General features: G+C 40.8%; 2 protein-coding genes across 3 annotated transcripts; both read right to left on the bottom strand.

Moving 5' to 3' along the window:
• Positions 1–2371: 2371 nt before the first annotated feature.
• Positions 2372–6680, bottom strand: LOC143009170 (heat shock cognate 70 kDa protein). Its single transcript, XM_076161183.1, has 9 exons — positions 6538–6680; positions 5334–5543; positions 4790–4995; positions 4549–4701; positions 3885–4440; positions 3581–3783; positions 3184–3382; positions 2877–3109; positions 2372–2789 (listed from the first exon to the last, which is right to left on the bottom strand). The coding sequence occupies exons 2-9, from the start codon at positions 5536–5538 to the stop codon at positions 2589–2591; spliced, it is 1956 nt and encodes a 651-aa protein (XP_076017298.1). The 5' UTR covers positions 5539–5543; positions 6538–6680; the 3' UTR covers positions 2372–2588.
• A 771-nt stretch (positions 6681–7451) lies between these two features.
• crtam (cytotoxic and regulatory T cell molecule) lies at positions 7452–13696 on the bottom strand. 2 transcript variants are annotated; one of them, XM_076161224.1, is made up of 11 exons: positions 13360–13696; positions 12177–12317; positions 11945–12100; positions 11613–11735; positions 11171–11332; positions 10419–10673; positions 9703–9753; positions 9272–9340; positions 8982–9131; positions 8745–8846; positions 7452–8217 (listed from the first exon to the last, which is right to left on the bottom strand). In XM_076161224.1, exons 1-11 carry the CDS (start codon positions 13403–13405, stop codon positions 8042–8044), a joined length of 1431 nt encoding a protein of 476 aa, XP_076017339.1. In that variant the 5' UTR covers positions 13406–13696; the 3' UTR covers positions 7452–8041. The 2 variants fall into 2 exon arrangements, with proteins under 2 accessions (XP_076017339.1, XP_076017340.1); XM_076161225.1 differs by having other exon boundaries at positions 8745–8831; positions 13360–13690.
• Positions 13697–13754: the final 58 nt, after the last annotated feature.

Below are 13754 nucleotides of genomic sequence, written 5' to 3'. Positions count from 1 at the left end.
ACCAAATCAAAATTTTGCTGCAAGATTGACACTGCCGGACCTCAGTGGAACAGAAGCAAGTATGTATGTTGTAACACTGTTAGTTTAGATGACTTCACTTTTGTAGGTTCATTAGTTTGGACGACATCACTGTTACTTCACATTTTTTTGTGTTATTGGATGCCATCATTGGTGTTAGTGTGAGGACATCACCTTGTAAGTTTGATGGCATAATTATCATTGTCTGATGGCGTCACTGTGTCATGTTTGATGGCATCATTATCATTTGGGTAAAGTAAGCTTTTGAGTCCAATACTGGTTCAAGCGACATTGAAAGCAACAATGTTTTTTGACCGCACATTAGAAAGTACAGCTGAACGTGGTGTAATTTCGTGACATGACACATTTACATCTACAGAGGGCAACAATGTGCCACTATGGAGAGAAGACATTTTAACATGAGACGATTGTGTATGTACGGGATCTACTCAATAGTTTATAGTTGATGATAACGGATGAAATACATTTGTTTCAACTGAGCAAATTTCTTGTGTATTCAATGTAAGTGAACTTAAATGTGCTTTTTGTGGCACTTGCTGGCACATTGCTGAACTGAACTCCCAAACATGTAACAATAACGTTTTTCCTCCATCTTAGGAAAACAATCAAACTTAAGTCATGTTCAAGTCATTTCACGGATAACTGTTGTTTCGTGTCACACACTAACATCTAAGTTTGCTTGACTAGGACAGATATATTTCGCTGTGTTTCAGTTTAAAAGCTGTCAACTAGTAGCTGGCTCGTCTTAACGCAAACTACAGTAGTGAAACAAATCAACTCCATGGAAAGAAATCACTGTTTTATAGCTACAACAGCATTGAAGCAAATATTAAACAACGTCGAAATAGTTATTTTAAGTGTTTTCTGATACTTACCTTCATTATCTTCCTCTGATGTCTATGGCAGCATAGGCGACTCGTATTGACAGTTGTCTTGTAAAATATTTAATTTGTATTCAAATCTTTATTATGGGAGCGCTACTAATGGCGTCAGGTAGCTATCTTTAAATTCGAGAGCGCTACTAATGGCGTCAGAAAGCTATCTGTTAGCGCGAGCGTTGCTAATGCTGCCTCTACCATGGAAACGCGGACGCACACATGCTGCCTTCACTGCTCCTACGAAATGTAGACATTCATATACCAAACAATGCAAGTCGTCAATGCTTAAAGCAGTCATTGGTTCTTGCAACGAAATACATCTACAGTACAGTAACTCGAATTTGAGTATTTCCATTTTGTACGTTTGTTTGAGATGAACATTGCGGAATACACAGTGGAAAGTCAGTCGTTTTTACTTCACGTACGACAGGTGGTCACTGGTTATGTTGCCGAGTGAGAACTTGTCGACAATATGCACAATTTAACAATGCATCGTTAAAACGATCCACACCTTTCATAAAACATTCGTTGAAGACAAGAACTCTTCACGTCGTGATCTGAAACACCGTATCTAATCTAAATGTTGATTTCACAATTCTACGGACTTGTAGACTTGTTGTTCCGTGTATGTTAATGCAGAGGTAACTCACGTAAGCCTTTCCTTAAGACTACTCCTAACCCAAGCCGCATTTGGTGTATGTAGAACTTTAACTGAATGTTTCCTTAGGTGTTTAGTTTCTTTGGCCAACTACTGTCTGCATTCGAACAATTTTGAGCATCACCTGAAGGCATCAAAACGCAGCAAAGGAGTGACGCACGCGGTGAAACATAAAATAAAGTAGGTGAAACATAAAATAAACTGATGATTAAGATTGATATGCATAGTAGTAGATTTCGGTTGTGGGTCAGTAGGGCATCATTTATTCTTGACATGCCATGATTTAACTGAAGCACCTGTTCACTTAGTCCTGCGTCTACGGCTATACAAGCGACTCCGATAACGAACCGCTAGATGTCACTATGTACCCGTTGACTATGGAGTTGCATACACACTAGCGTTGTCTATTTTCCTCACATTAAAAATTTGCTAAAGCTGCTTCCACCCGTTGTGAACATTATCTGAAATCTAGTCTTCAAAAGAGGCTTTGCCTTCGGCTGTCAGATAGGGAAGCTTCAAAGCTGCCCAATTTCCCATACCTACAAGGTTACCTAGTGGTGATTGCAAGTCATACTTGTCAATTCAGATGGAGTCAACCATTTTGAAGTGGCCCCCAATGTAACAAATTAAGTTGCTTTCAGCTTTAATTGCCTTCACCTCATGCATGTGTGTATGTGGGGTACCCGTGTTTTTAACCACACATGTAGTTTCCTGCTCCACCAGTTCATATCACACCATTTCCTGCTTTAAAACTTTGCTCAGCCAAGTCAGTCCACAGAAAGGGGGAGAAGAGGGATAAAGGGTCACAAGCTTTTATTGTGAAGGTAGTGACAATTTGGCAATAGAAAAAACAAACCGCTGTGTGCCATCTGCTGTGTTCACAAACATGAAGATTGATCCCATGAACCCAATTTTCTTTTATTACACTCTATAGCTCATGCTATGAGGGTTACTTTCTTTGCACACAAACAGGACGTCTACGACTTCATGTTAAGTGGCTGGAGATGGAATGTTTAGTCGACCTCCTCAATGGTTGGTCCAGATGATCCACCAGCACCAGGAGCGGCACCACCAGCACCAGGGAAGCCACCAGGCATGCCCTCTGGCATACCTCCTGGCATGCCTCCGGCACCCTGGTACAACTTTGTGATGATGGGGCTGCACACTTTCTCCAGCTCTTTCTGTTGGTGCTCATATTCATCTCTCTCGGCAGTCTGCAAAGGGAAATCCACATATTAGTGATTGTGTCATAGGATATGGAGGTGGGGGAGAAGTGTGTGGAGCGATGACGCATTGCATACCTGGTTCTTGTCCAGCCAGCTGATGACCTCGTTGCATTTTTTCAAGATGTTCTGCTTGTCCTCATCGCTGATCTTGCCAGCAAGCTTCTCATCCTCCACAGTGGACTTCATGTTGAAAGCATAAGACTCCAGACTGTTCTTAGTGGACACTTTGTCACGCTGAACATCATCCTCAGCCTTGTATTTCTCAGCCTCCTGGACCATACGTTCAATGTCATCCTTGGTGAGGCGACCTGTCAAATGACAAATTCAACAATTACAAAATGCTCCATAACAATCTTATTCAATTCTCTAGAATGGAACCTACCCTTATCGTTGGTGATGGTAATCTTGTTTTCCTTCCCGGTGCTCTTGTCAACAGCAGAGACATTCATGATACCATTGGCATCAATATCAAATGTCACTTCAATCTGAGGGACACCACGAGGAGCTGGAGGGATGCCAGTCAGTTCAAACTTGCCCAGCAGGTTGTTATCCTTCGTCATGGCACGCTCACCTTCATAGACCTGTTGATTGCAAGCCAAATTAGAAGGAAACCTTTCAACAATGATGGCGGCAACTGTTCCATTTGTTTTTTTCGCTCAGACATCCAAGGAAGGGCTGGACCATCTTTGGTCTTGCGACCTCTGGTGGAAACTACGAATGGCTGGAATAAACGTCATCACTGCAAAACACCCAGAAGAGTGGGATGGTCATATATTTACCTGGATGAGCACACCAGGTTGGTTGTCAGAATAGGTGGTGAAGGTCTGGGTCTGTTTTGTAGGAATGGTTGTGTTGCGTTTGATCAGGACAGTCATGACACCTCCAGCCGTCTCAATACCCAGAGATAGAGGGGTGACATCCAGAAGAAGCAAGTCCTGGACATTCTCAGATTTGTCCCCAGACAGGATGGCAGCCTGGACAGCTGAAGACAAGTTAGGACAGTTAGAACTCCAATATCATAGGCGTCACAACCAAAAGCTAATTCAAGGAATACATTTGCATTTACTTGGCTGAAACACTTACCAGCTCCATAGGCCACAGCTTCATCCGGATTGATGCTCTTGTTGAGCTCCTTTCCGTTAAAGAAGTCCTGCAGAAGCTTCTGGATCTTGGGGATACGGGTGGAACCACCAACCAAGACAATGTCATGGATGAGTCCTTTGTCCATCTTGGCATCACGGAGTGACTTCTCCACAGGGTCCAAGGTGCCACGGAAGAGGTCAGCGTTGAGCTCCTCAAAGCGAGCCCTGGTGATGGAGGTGTAGAAGTCCACTCCTTCATACAGGGAGTCGATTTCGATGCTGGCCTGGGTGCTGGAGGACAGGGTGCGCTTCGCCCTCTCACAAGCTGTGCGCAGACGACGGACGGCCCTCTTGTTGTCACTGATGTCCTTCTTGTATTTGCGCTTGAACTCGCCGATGAAGTGGTTGACCATGCGGTTGTCGAAATCTTCCCCACCAAGATGAGTATCTCCAGCAGTCGACTTGACCTCAAAGATGCCATCTTCAATGGTCAAGATGGACACATCGAAGGTGCCACCACCAAGATCAAAGATGAGAACGTTCCTCTCAGCACCAACCTGAAATGCAAATTACAATTGCATTATTGCATCACAGACAAGTTTCACTCAAAGTCCAATTAGGGTAGTTTGTCTACCTCAAATTAAATGATTTCAGGACTTAAATACCTTCTTGTCCAAACCATAGGCAATGGCAGCAGCCGTGGGCTCATTGATTATACGCAGAACATTAAGGCCAGAGATGGTACCAGCATCCTTGGTGGCCTGGCGCTGGGAGTCATTGAAGTAGGCGGGCACGGTGATGACAGCATTGTTTACTGTCTAAATGGGAGGGAAAGAGAGTCATGATGTGATCTAGATTCATACATCGCATACTAAGAAATTCAGGGCAAACACTTTAAGGACCTACTTTGCCCAGGTATGCTTCCGCAATTTCCTTCATCTTCGTCAGCACCATGGAGGAGATCTCCTCTGGGAAGAAGCACTTGCTCTCACCCTTGTACTCCACTTGAACCTTAGGGCGGGTGTTGTCGTTGACGACATCAAATGGCCAGTGCTTCATGTCTGACTGCACAACTGCGTCATCAAACCGGCGGCCAATCAGTCGTTTGGCATCTGTAAAAGACCAAATGGGTTATCTTATGGAATGAGACTAATGTGCCCAGTGTGGACCTATATCTAAAAACCAGCACTCAGACATCCAAGGAAGAATTATGCCATCTTTGGTCTTTCGACCTCTGGTGGAAACTACGAATGGCAGGAAAGTCGTCATCACTGTGAGGCAAGCGTGTTTACTTTCATTCCTAGTGAAATTTCACCCTTATCTTAGAGGAAAACTCAAGACCAATGTATATCGATAATTGTGGCTGTCAGCCAGTCAAAAAAGTTGGTTGAACTTAATTTTACCAGAATGACAAAACGATCACATTCAACACTTCTCACTTGATGCTTACCGAAGACTGTGTTGGTGGGGTTCATGGCAACCTGATTCTTGGCAGCATCTCCAATGAGCCTCTCTGAATCTGTGAAGGCCACGTAGCTGGGTGTGGTCCTGTTGCCCTGGTCGTTGGCAATGATTTCAACTTTGCCATGCTGGAACACACCCACACAGGAGTAGGTGGTCCCAAGATCGATGCCAACTGCTGGTCCCTTAGACATGTTTACTGAGGAAACAAAATGAATCTGAATAAGTTGTTTTGGACAGATTTTTCCACTGCAACCAGCAAGCATCTCCCCTTCCCACTTAGCTTCTTAAACACAAGAGCTAACTAGCAATCATGCAAATGTTCAAAATTGTGCAACTAAGGGAAAAACATTAACACCTTTACATTCGCTTTCTTTTACTTTGCAGTCAAAGATTTTACTTCAAAATTGGCTTTCATTCATATTTGATGATAACTTAAAATGGTTGAACAAAGACATATCCTGCAGCAATACAAAATTCACCACTGAATTGAACAAAAAGATAATGTCCCGATTGCAATAGTTGCTTGGGACTGAAGGGGAGAGAAAGAAAACCTTTCCTGCATCTTCACCAGTTAATCCCTGAACCCCAAATCATAAAATCTCATCCCCGACAGCTCCAATAACCACCCTGGCAACGCCTCATGTAAACATGAAGCCTCTTGCAGCAAAGTTCTATAAATGGCACCAGGCCAGACCACGTGACTGTGATGCGTCAAACTGACCGGATTGCCGAAGACCGGAAGAAGTCGACATTACACGACTATGGTTCTTATTTAAATATAATCACAGAATAGATGTGCATAAGCTTCTCTTTTTACATTGCGAAAGAATGAAACCGTTTGGAATAGCGTGGTCTATTAAAGAGGACCTTTACTCTGAAAAAGCACAGACCGGGAGATTTACACCGGTTAGCTTAACAATAGCCGTCGAGAACATTCTGGAATCCCTTCCCCCCACCCCCATTCCCCGAAACGAAACTAACGAGATTGCTTTTGCCACGATCCAGATGTTTGAGCCAATTTACAAAACACTTATTATAGTCATAACATTTACCACGAATTGTATTTTCAGGAACATTTTGTTATTGCCAACAAAAGGCCTGCGACTGTTTATTAAGCTACAACTGCAAGTTACAAAAACGTTGAAGATTCAATAGACGTCTTTCAAAGATGTTTAAAATATGAAACTTACCGAATTGAAGTTGAACAGAAGATGACTTTGGTGTTAGGTTCAACTGGACAGCAGTGTGACTGGCTTGCCCCTGCCGGAATGAGAATGGAAAGGAGGAAACAAGGCTACTAAACCTTATATATCACCGGCAAAGCAGCCAATCAGACGTCGAGTTTTCTGCATTTCCTTGACGGTCCACCAATCAGGTTGAAGCTACTCTTTACACTTCCTGTTCTTTATGGATGTTTCATAATAACCGCATGGTTTACGAAGGAAAAATTATATACGATGTATTAATCGTCACGGAAAGTGTGGCTCCGTCGCCACAAGTTTGGACTACATTAGTGTGATTTTGGGACGGGGACACTGTGGTTTCGTCCGACCAAATGAAAAGGAAGCCATAAATGTTGAACCCGAAGGTCAGGGACATAATGCCATTGTTTGATATTGTGTTGCAAGCGGGAAGAAGTATGAACCCAGCATTTAACAAGGTAATTAAAAAAAAAAAAAAAAACAGAAGTATGTAGCAACAGGTGATGTGTTGTGTGATGTATTTTTATTTAAAAAAATACAACATGGCACAAATAAAAGGTTCTTTGTCTCTTAAGTTTCATTTCCCTGTGTATTTCCTGGCATAACAATCAGGAAGTGAGCCAAACACGTGGGAATGACTTTTTACAGGAAATAAATATACATTGTGTTGCCCAGGTTTGGGTAAAGTAGCTCATACATCCTAATTTCATATACTTTAGAGTCTCATTGTGTTTATTTATTGCTTCTAATTAACTTCTTGAGTTTCTTGTAGTCTAAGTTTCACATGACCTAGGGATCCATTCCTGTTTTGAGCCCTCCTCCATTGTTACACACATCTGCCACCCCTTTGTCTGCTTCAGTACATGTAGCTCTAATTACACACTTGGCTTTTTGAGGAGAGGTGATGTGTTCATGGGTTTTTTACCTGATACTCTAGGGGTTTTTAAGGGAGTTTTTCCTTGTTCTATATATCTTTACCTGGATGAAGAATCATTCCTGTGTAGGCACATAAGCCCTTTGAGACACTACACGTGATATTAGGCTTCACAAGAAATTACTGTCCATATTCTTTAAAGCCCTTACTTGTAATCTTACTTGTATCGAATCATCATATAACATTTCAACAAGGCCCCCAAATGATCCAATATACAGTAAAAAGTTAGTTAGTTTAAGACAAACTAAAGAGGCTAAGAAATACTGTAAGCATGGGGTTTGTTGGCGAAGCAAAGGTAAATTGTAATGGCATGGCTTGACTCCAATTTAATCAATTATTCATGTTCAAGCAAAAAATACACAATTTATTGGCATATGTCAAGCACATAGTATATACAATATTTACACAGTATCATACAGTACTTTATAGTCAATGTGTAACCACATCATCCAATGTAAACATACACTTTCAACTAAAAACAAAAAAGAGAGCAAGACAAGCACATTCAAATGACGCCGCCTGATGTTGCTGATAGCTTATTCCTACAGATGTATTATTTTACAGCTCTGTCTCTTTCATGTTATTTGTGGCTGTAGTGGTCGATAAATGAGCTTCAAACGTCTTCTCTTCCTTTACACTCTCTGCTGCTTCGGGTGCACTGCTGCTTGTTGATGGTGTGGGTATTTCTGTCGGTGCCTCAGCGACATACTGTGTGAATGCTGTATTAAAGAGCCCTGAGAGAGGGGGGGGGAGAGAGAGGGGAGAATTACATAATCAGTGATTGTTTCTCTCACACAGGCCAGTTTCTCTGGAAAGACGTGCTTTTGGAGAAGGACTTTACTTGAACTGTCTTCATTGATGTTAAATGAAAACAATGGATTTCTTGCATAATTAAAGTCAAATAAGCCATTGTGGAAGCCCAACTTGTAACTTGATGTTGTGGCTTTAAACATGTTTGAACAAGAGGGATTTGTATTCCCTGTGTGACAACTGGAAGGCAGCTGCCTCTGTCAATGCTATCACCACTGAGTCAACAGTCACATACAAATGGCGTGGTGCTGTACCTTGTAAAATTCTTGCAATGTTAAATTCAATAATCACATTGGCAAGTTGCACTCTACAGCACAATATTTAATGATAGTTCCTCAACATCCCAATTAAAATTCTTTATGATCCATTGCTGTGTGTTTTGCAATGATGGCATGATCTTGTTCCATACATTCTGTTGTTTGATTTTGGGCTTAAAAGAAGTGTTTTGTACCTTTGCGCCTTTGTCCTTGGGCCTGCTTCTCTTCTTGGCTTGATTTTGATTTACTGCTCTCTGATGATGGCTCAGATTCTTCATTCTCTGCAACAATAAAAACTGTCTTTCAGTCAGCATTCACCAGATAAAAATCAAGCAGACGCCACAACAACAACAGAACTGTTGTTATCATAAAGGTGTGGCCCTGACTTAACAGATTGCAGTCTGATTGAGGCTTGTTTTTGTCCTGCTTACCTCTCTTCCAGATCAAGTGTGCTCTCCTAAGCTTGATGCTGAAAAAAATGACAACCACCAGAAGACCAACAATGAGGCAAGTTACCAGTAAGACCAGTAACGTTGCCTTTCCTGTATTTCCCTTACGCCTCTCTGGCTCACTGGCATCACCTGGAAACAGACAGAGGAGCATTTAACAAAAGCTTTATTGGTCTCAAGGCCAACTTTGTATTTTGTCATGGGACAGGAGTATCTTAGCATTACATATGTCACTCATGAGGACAGTAATGATGCTAGTAATGTACATTTACCTATGTTCCTGTTCCCCTCACTGCTATTATAGCCTGGGCTGTTCTCTGTTACCGTGGAGATTGTCCAGCCTTTAAAAAATAATAAAGAAGAAGGGTGTTAATGATTATCAGAGGGTGTCAAACAATGTTATCACAAAATGGAACCACTAAACTGCAGTTATCAACAGTCACCACTAGATAGCATCAGACAGAATCTACTGACATTTAACCGGAAATGTCCCCATGTGGTACGGATAAAGGTGCATCTAATAGAATCTATTTTAAGAGTACAAATATTTAGATATTGTACTAATATAACTTCAGGGGTAATGGTAGGGACCGGGGTGAACAGGGTGAAGTATCAGGGGAAGATGTCACAGTAGGATGGCCAGCAGTGTGGTAGGAAAGCACCTGAAGGGCCCAAAGTACAGTAATCGTATCAGATATCATACCTGTTGTGCTGGATGTATTGCTGACAGTGCTATTCCATGTATGGGTTGAACCTGAGAATAGAATAGAATATTATTACCCACAGATGTTGGAAAATCTTCTTTAACTCGCTACTACATAAAAAAACGTATTGATATTGGGCAAGATATGTAAGAAAGCACTAATGATAATCAAAAGACACCATCAACAGCAAAACACCAAAAACAGCATCAAAAACATTTAAATAGAGAGTTCTCTGCGTTGCCTACAAATAACAGAAATGAACCTCATGAGAAAATGTGTTTTTATGTCATAACTTTAACGCTTAACTTTTCCTCACCACATCAAAGGAAACAAAATCCAAACTGGGTTTTAAGTGTTATTTCATTCAAACTTTGGAGTTAAAGACACTCTCAATCACTTCCAGCCTCACATTTCATGAATGTGTCTGCACATGTTCACTCAAGTTCTGTTACTTCCGGTACAGGAAACAGATCTGGTGGTATCAAAACTAATTGCGGTGCTTAAGGAAACAAGTTAACCGCATAATGAAAGCTGACATACTGTCTCTCTTTAATTTCAGATAGATTAGATTAGATTAGCAATTGTTTTATCTATACATTGTCAGGTTCTGAATTGATTATATGGAAGTTAATTCACTCCACAAGTCAATGCTGTTATCTGATGTATAGTATCTCACTTAAAGTCTTGAATGTAAAAATATAAACTAATCACTCACCATCAGTGCTCTGATGTGAGGGTGTTGTTGTATTCAGATGAAGTCCAGTGGATGCTGTTATTGTCTTTGGCTCATCGGAGGGATTGTTTAACTTTGTTGAGTTCTCTGAAGAAGGCCTGAACAAGTGTGTTGTTAATGGAGTCGGTGTTGTTTTGTCGTTTAACCAGCCAGCTGTTGTCCTAGATACCTCTGTTGACCTTTGAGGCTGAGCTGTGGTGGGTGAACTGGTTGATGTCCTCAATAGGGACCTCCTTGCTGAGACAGAGGAGGAATTTACACCAGTTATAAGAAAAAGAAATCAAACAATTCAAAGTCAAATTTGCACAGTGCTGTTCTGCTAATCATATCTGTTTTCCATTTTAGAATACAGGAAACCAAGACATTTTCAATACACAGAAAGAGGAAATCACATGCCGCTGTTGTTTCTTGGTCAAGTATGACACTGTGGTGCTACAGGCTGTCATGGAACAACAGGAACTAAAGAGAAAAAATACCCTGTAAAAAGTGCAGTGCTTTCCATGTCTAGTGATGACAAACTCCTTGTTCCTTAAATGTCTTCATCAATGCAGAAGTACTTTCACGAAAGCTGTTCTTGCCCGATACTAGTGACCCGTTGTGGTGTCAACTGTTGACTATTTAATGGAGATGTGTGATTTTTGCTCTTCTGAAGTCATCAAGTGTGCACCAGAAAGCTTCACAAACACTGGATCAGGTACGAGCGTGAGCATTCGGAGTAAATTAATTATACTCACAGCTTCGTCCAATTCGAACAAAGTCCATCAGAATGTTGGAGTGCAGGGCTGGATGGCGAACAAGGCATTTTACAACAAGTCCGTTGTCAGATGCCTGAATTTGCATCTTATCCTCAGAGGTATATTTGTGAATTCCAACTTCATGACGGATGTCCTCCTGATCTGTGGAACATGACAGGTGCATTTGACATTAACTCAAATCAGATGAGCCAGCTGGCTTTAGTAAATACATAACCATTCAAATATAGCATTTTAAATCTGATATTATAAAGCTTTGAATTTCAATTACATTTAAATGGATCACACCACAATCAACATTTATAATAATTTATTTTCACAGATTTTGGGAGATTTTTTAAAATTATAATTCATTCATTTGTTTTTTGATGAAATGATAACATTAACAATGTTAGCTTCCACTGAAAATGTTACAGCAACTTACGGGTGACTTCACTCTCGTCTTGACCCAGACTCCAGGAGATCTGGGGAGGATGGTGGTTTCCCTCTGCAGTGCACTTTATGACATATTTCCCATCATGCTGTACCACTTCCATTTTCGGAGTACCTTAATAAGAATCAACAACAAAGCTGATATTATAGCTGATATTATTCAAGTATAATAATGAATTATACTTATTTACGTACGGATTGTAGAACTCTTAAATAGTTACAGATCTTTAATGTGTCATATCCTTGGTGGTTTTGCCTATAATTTAATTACTCGTACAAAAAACTGCTCATTAATTAACAAAACCATTACATAATTAAACTCACCTAACACCGTCACTTCCACTATGTTCTCATTCGTGTGACTGTGGTGGTACTCAGAACACGTGTAGTTGCCTCCATCTTTGAAGGATACTTTGGAGATACTGATGGTGAATTGTGACGTGGACAGATTGATGATACTGTAGCGCCTGTCCTGCAAAGCTGATAATAAAAAGACGTTTAGTCTCCCTTATTTGATTAAAAATGAATTATGAACGAGAGACTCTACCATCCTCACCTTGTTGACGATTGAAGAACATAATGTTGTGTTCAGGGTTCCGCCACTCCACATGGTTCCTGTGAGCTTTTCTAAGGGGGCAGGTTAAGGTGAGAATCCGACCCTCCATCACAGTCACACGCTGCCACAGCGCTAGGGAAACTACGATAAAAAAAAAATATTGAAATTAAAGTTGAAACATGAATTATCTCAGTTTTGACTCATTCATTACTGACATTCGCACTGGCCAGTGTGTGTGTGTGTGTGTGTGTGTGTGTGCGGAGGAGGTGTGAGAAACAAGGTGTAGAATTGTTCAAGTAGCCCCCTGTCACATCTTCATGTTGTTCTAACAGGAAATAATGTGGTCAGTCCCCACATGGTGAAAGAGAAAGTATGGGTGGGAGTGAGTGCCGATCTACAGTTAGTATGGGTGTTCACACGGGCCTGTGTGGGCTTTTTCTTTCCTATGGGGGGAGAATGATGAGCTGTTTGGAAACTACATTTGTGGGGGCATGTTCACCCCAGCAGAGATGGTGGTGGGCTTCATAGAGTCATAAGGTGACGAAGTTCAAAAAGCGAAGGTTGGTTACTTAAATGTACGGTCATAGTGTCATTCACCCACCAATGTCTTTAGACAGTATCAGTTTTCCAGATCTGGAAAGATATCTCTGGTTGTTTGAGATCTAGAATGTTAACTATTTTAGATCCTTTTGGTCAAGTCTCTTTTGTGATCAAATGTGTTTCCGAGATGACACAACATATTTAAGTACATGAAAAAAGTAACTGAAACAACAAAGATCTTATACTGAAGGACAACAAATCAAGCAAAACCTTCTTTGTATTACACACAGAATACATTAAGAGCAAAGAGCAATAAAAGCAAGAATACATACATGCAAATGTATGACAAGGACAAAAGCAATGCCAATTAGATACACAATATGATAAAATAAAAATGTAATATAATTTTATTGTCAGAAACATCTCGGGTTGTGACTTTTTCCTACACTTCACATAGAATCACACAGAAGTCACTATACTGGTACACAAGTGTTGTTTACTAAGTGGTGATTTTGTCATCACTCTTTTTTGTTTTTGAAGTCATCACTCTCTTTCATTAATCAACCATCTAAAAATTGTCCCTCCTTACAAACTACACACTCTTTTGCTACTTAGTAAGTATTCAAAGTAAGTAAGAACTTACCCGGTATGAAAAACATGAAGAGGCTGAGCTGCAGCTTGACTTCCATCTCTGTCACTGGGTAAGTAGTTCTCTGCTGCGTTTCCTCATTGCACGTTCTCTATTTGTGCGCCGCTGAGGGACCTTCCGTGACATCACACGTGTGGTTTCCACCAACATTTTGATTCAAGGCATCCTCATGTGATAAACAGTGAGTGTAATAATTCAGTTTTCAGAGAAACTTCAATGTAAGCAAAAGGAAAAAGTAAAAAAAAAACATAAAAACTTTTTATTTAGCATAAAGCAGTAAATAACAGTAAAGTAAACAATATAGGCTACACTGAAAAGCTGACTGAACTGTGACATCACGGTAAATATAGTTTGAGTTGGTTTTCGCAGTAGCCGTTTACAAAGGTCAG

The sequence above is a fragment of the Genypterus blacodes genome, unplaced genomic scaffold (assembly GCF_046128005.1).
Source record: "Genypterus blacodes isolate CSIRO-AG114 ecotype Tasmania unplaced genomic scaffold, CSIRO-AGI_Gbla_v1 ptg000111l_1, whole genome shotgun sequence".
Lineage (NCBI taxonomy): Eukaryota > Metazoa > Chordata > Actinopteri > Ophidiiformes > Ophidiidae > Genypterus > Genypterus blacodes.
Note: the sequence above shows the minus strand (reverse complement) of the source record. Positions and strands in the feature narration are given on the sequence as shown.

What these genes read in the sequence shown, in the direction of transcription:
- LOC143009170 (XM_076161183.1), bottom strand. Translation starts at nt 5,538, where the DNA reads ATGTCTAAGGGACCAGCAGTTGGCATCGATCTTGGGACCACCTACTCC. An exon ending in AGCTGTGGCCTATGGAGCTG is followed by an intron (nt 3,784 to 3,884) that starts GTAAGTGTTTCA and finishes ACTTGTCTTCAG; the next exon opens with CTGTCCAGGCTGCCATCCTG. An exon ending in GCTGGCTGGACAAGAACCAG is followed by an intron (nt 2,790 to 2,876) that starts GTATGCAATGCG and finishes TTCCCTTTGCAG; the next exon opens with ACTGCCGAGAGAGATGAATA.
- crtam (XM_076161224.1), bottom strand. Translation starts at nt 13,405, where the DNA reads ATGGAAGTCAAGCTGCAGCTCAGCCTCTTCATGTTTTTCATACCGG. An exon ending in TGTTCGAATTGGACGAAGCT is followed by an intron (nt 10,674 to 11,170) that starts GTGAGTATAATT and finishes CCTCTGTCTCAG; the next exon opens with CAAGGAGGTCCCTATTGAGG. An exon ending in CTCACATCAGAGCACTGATG is followed by an intron (nt 9,754 to 10,418) that starts GTGAGTGATTAG and finishes TTCTATTCTCAG; the next exon opens with GTTCAACCCATACATGGAAT.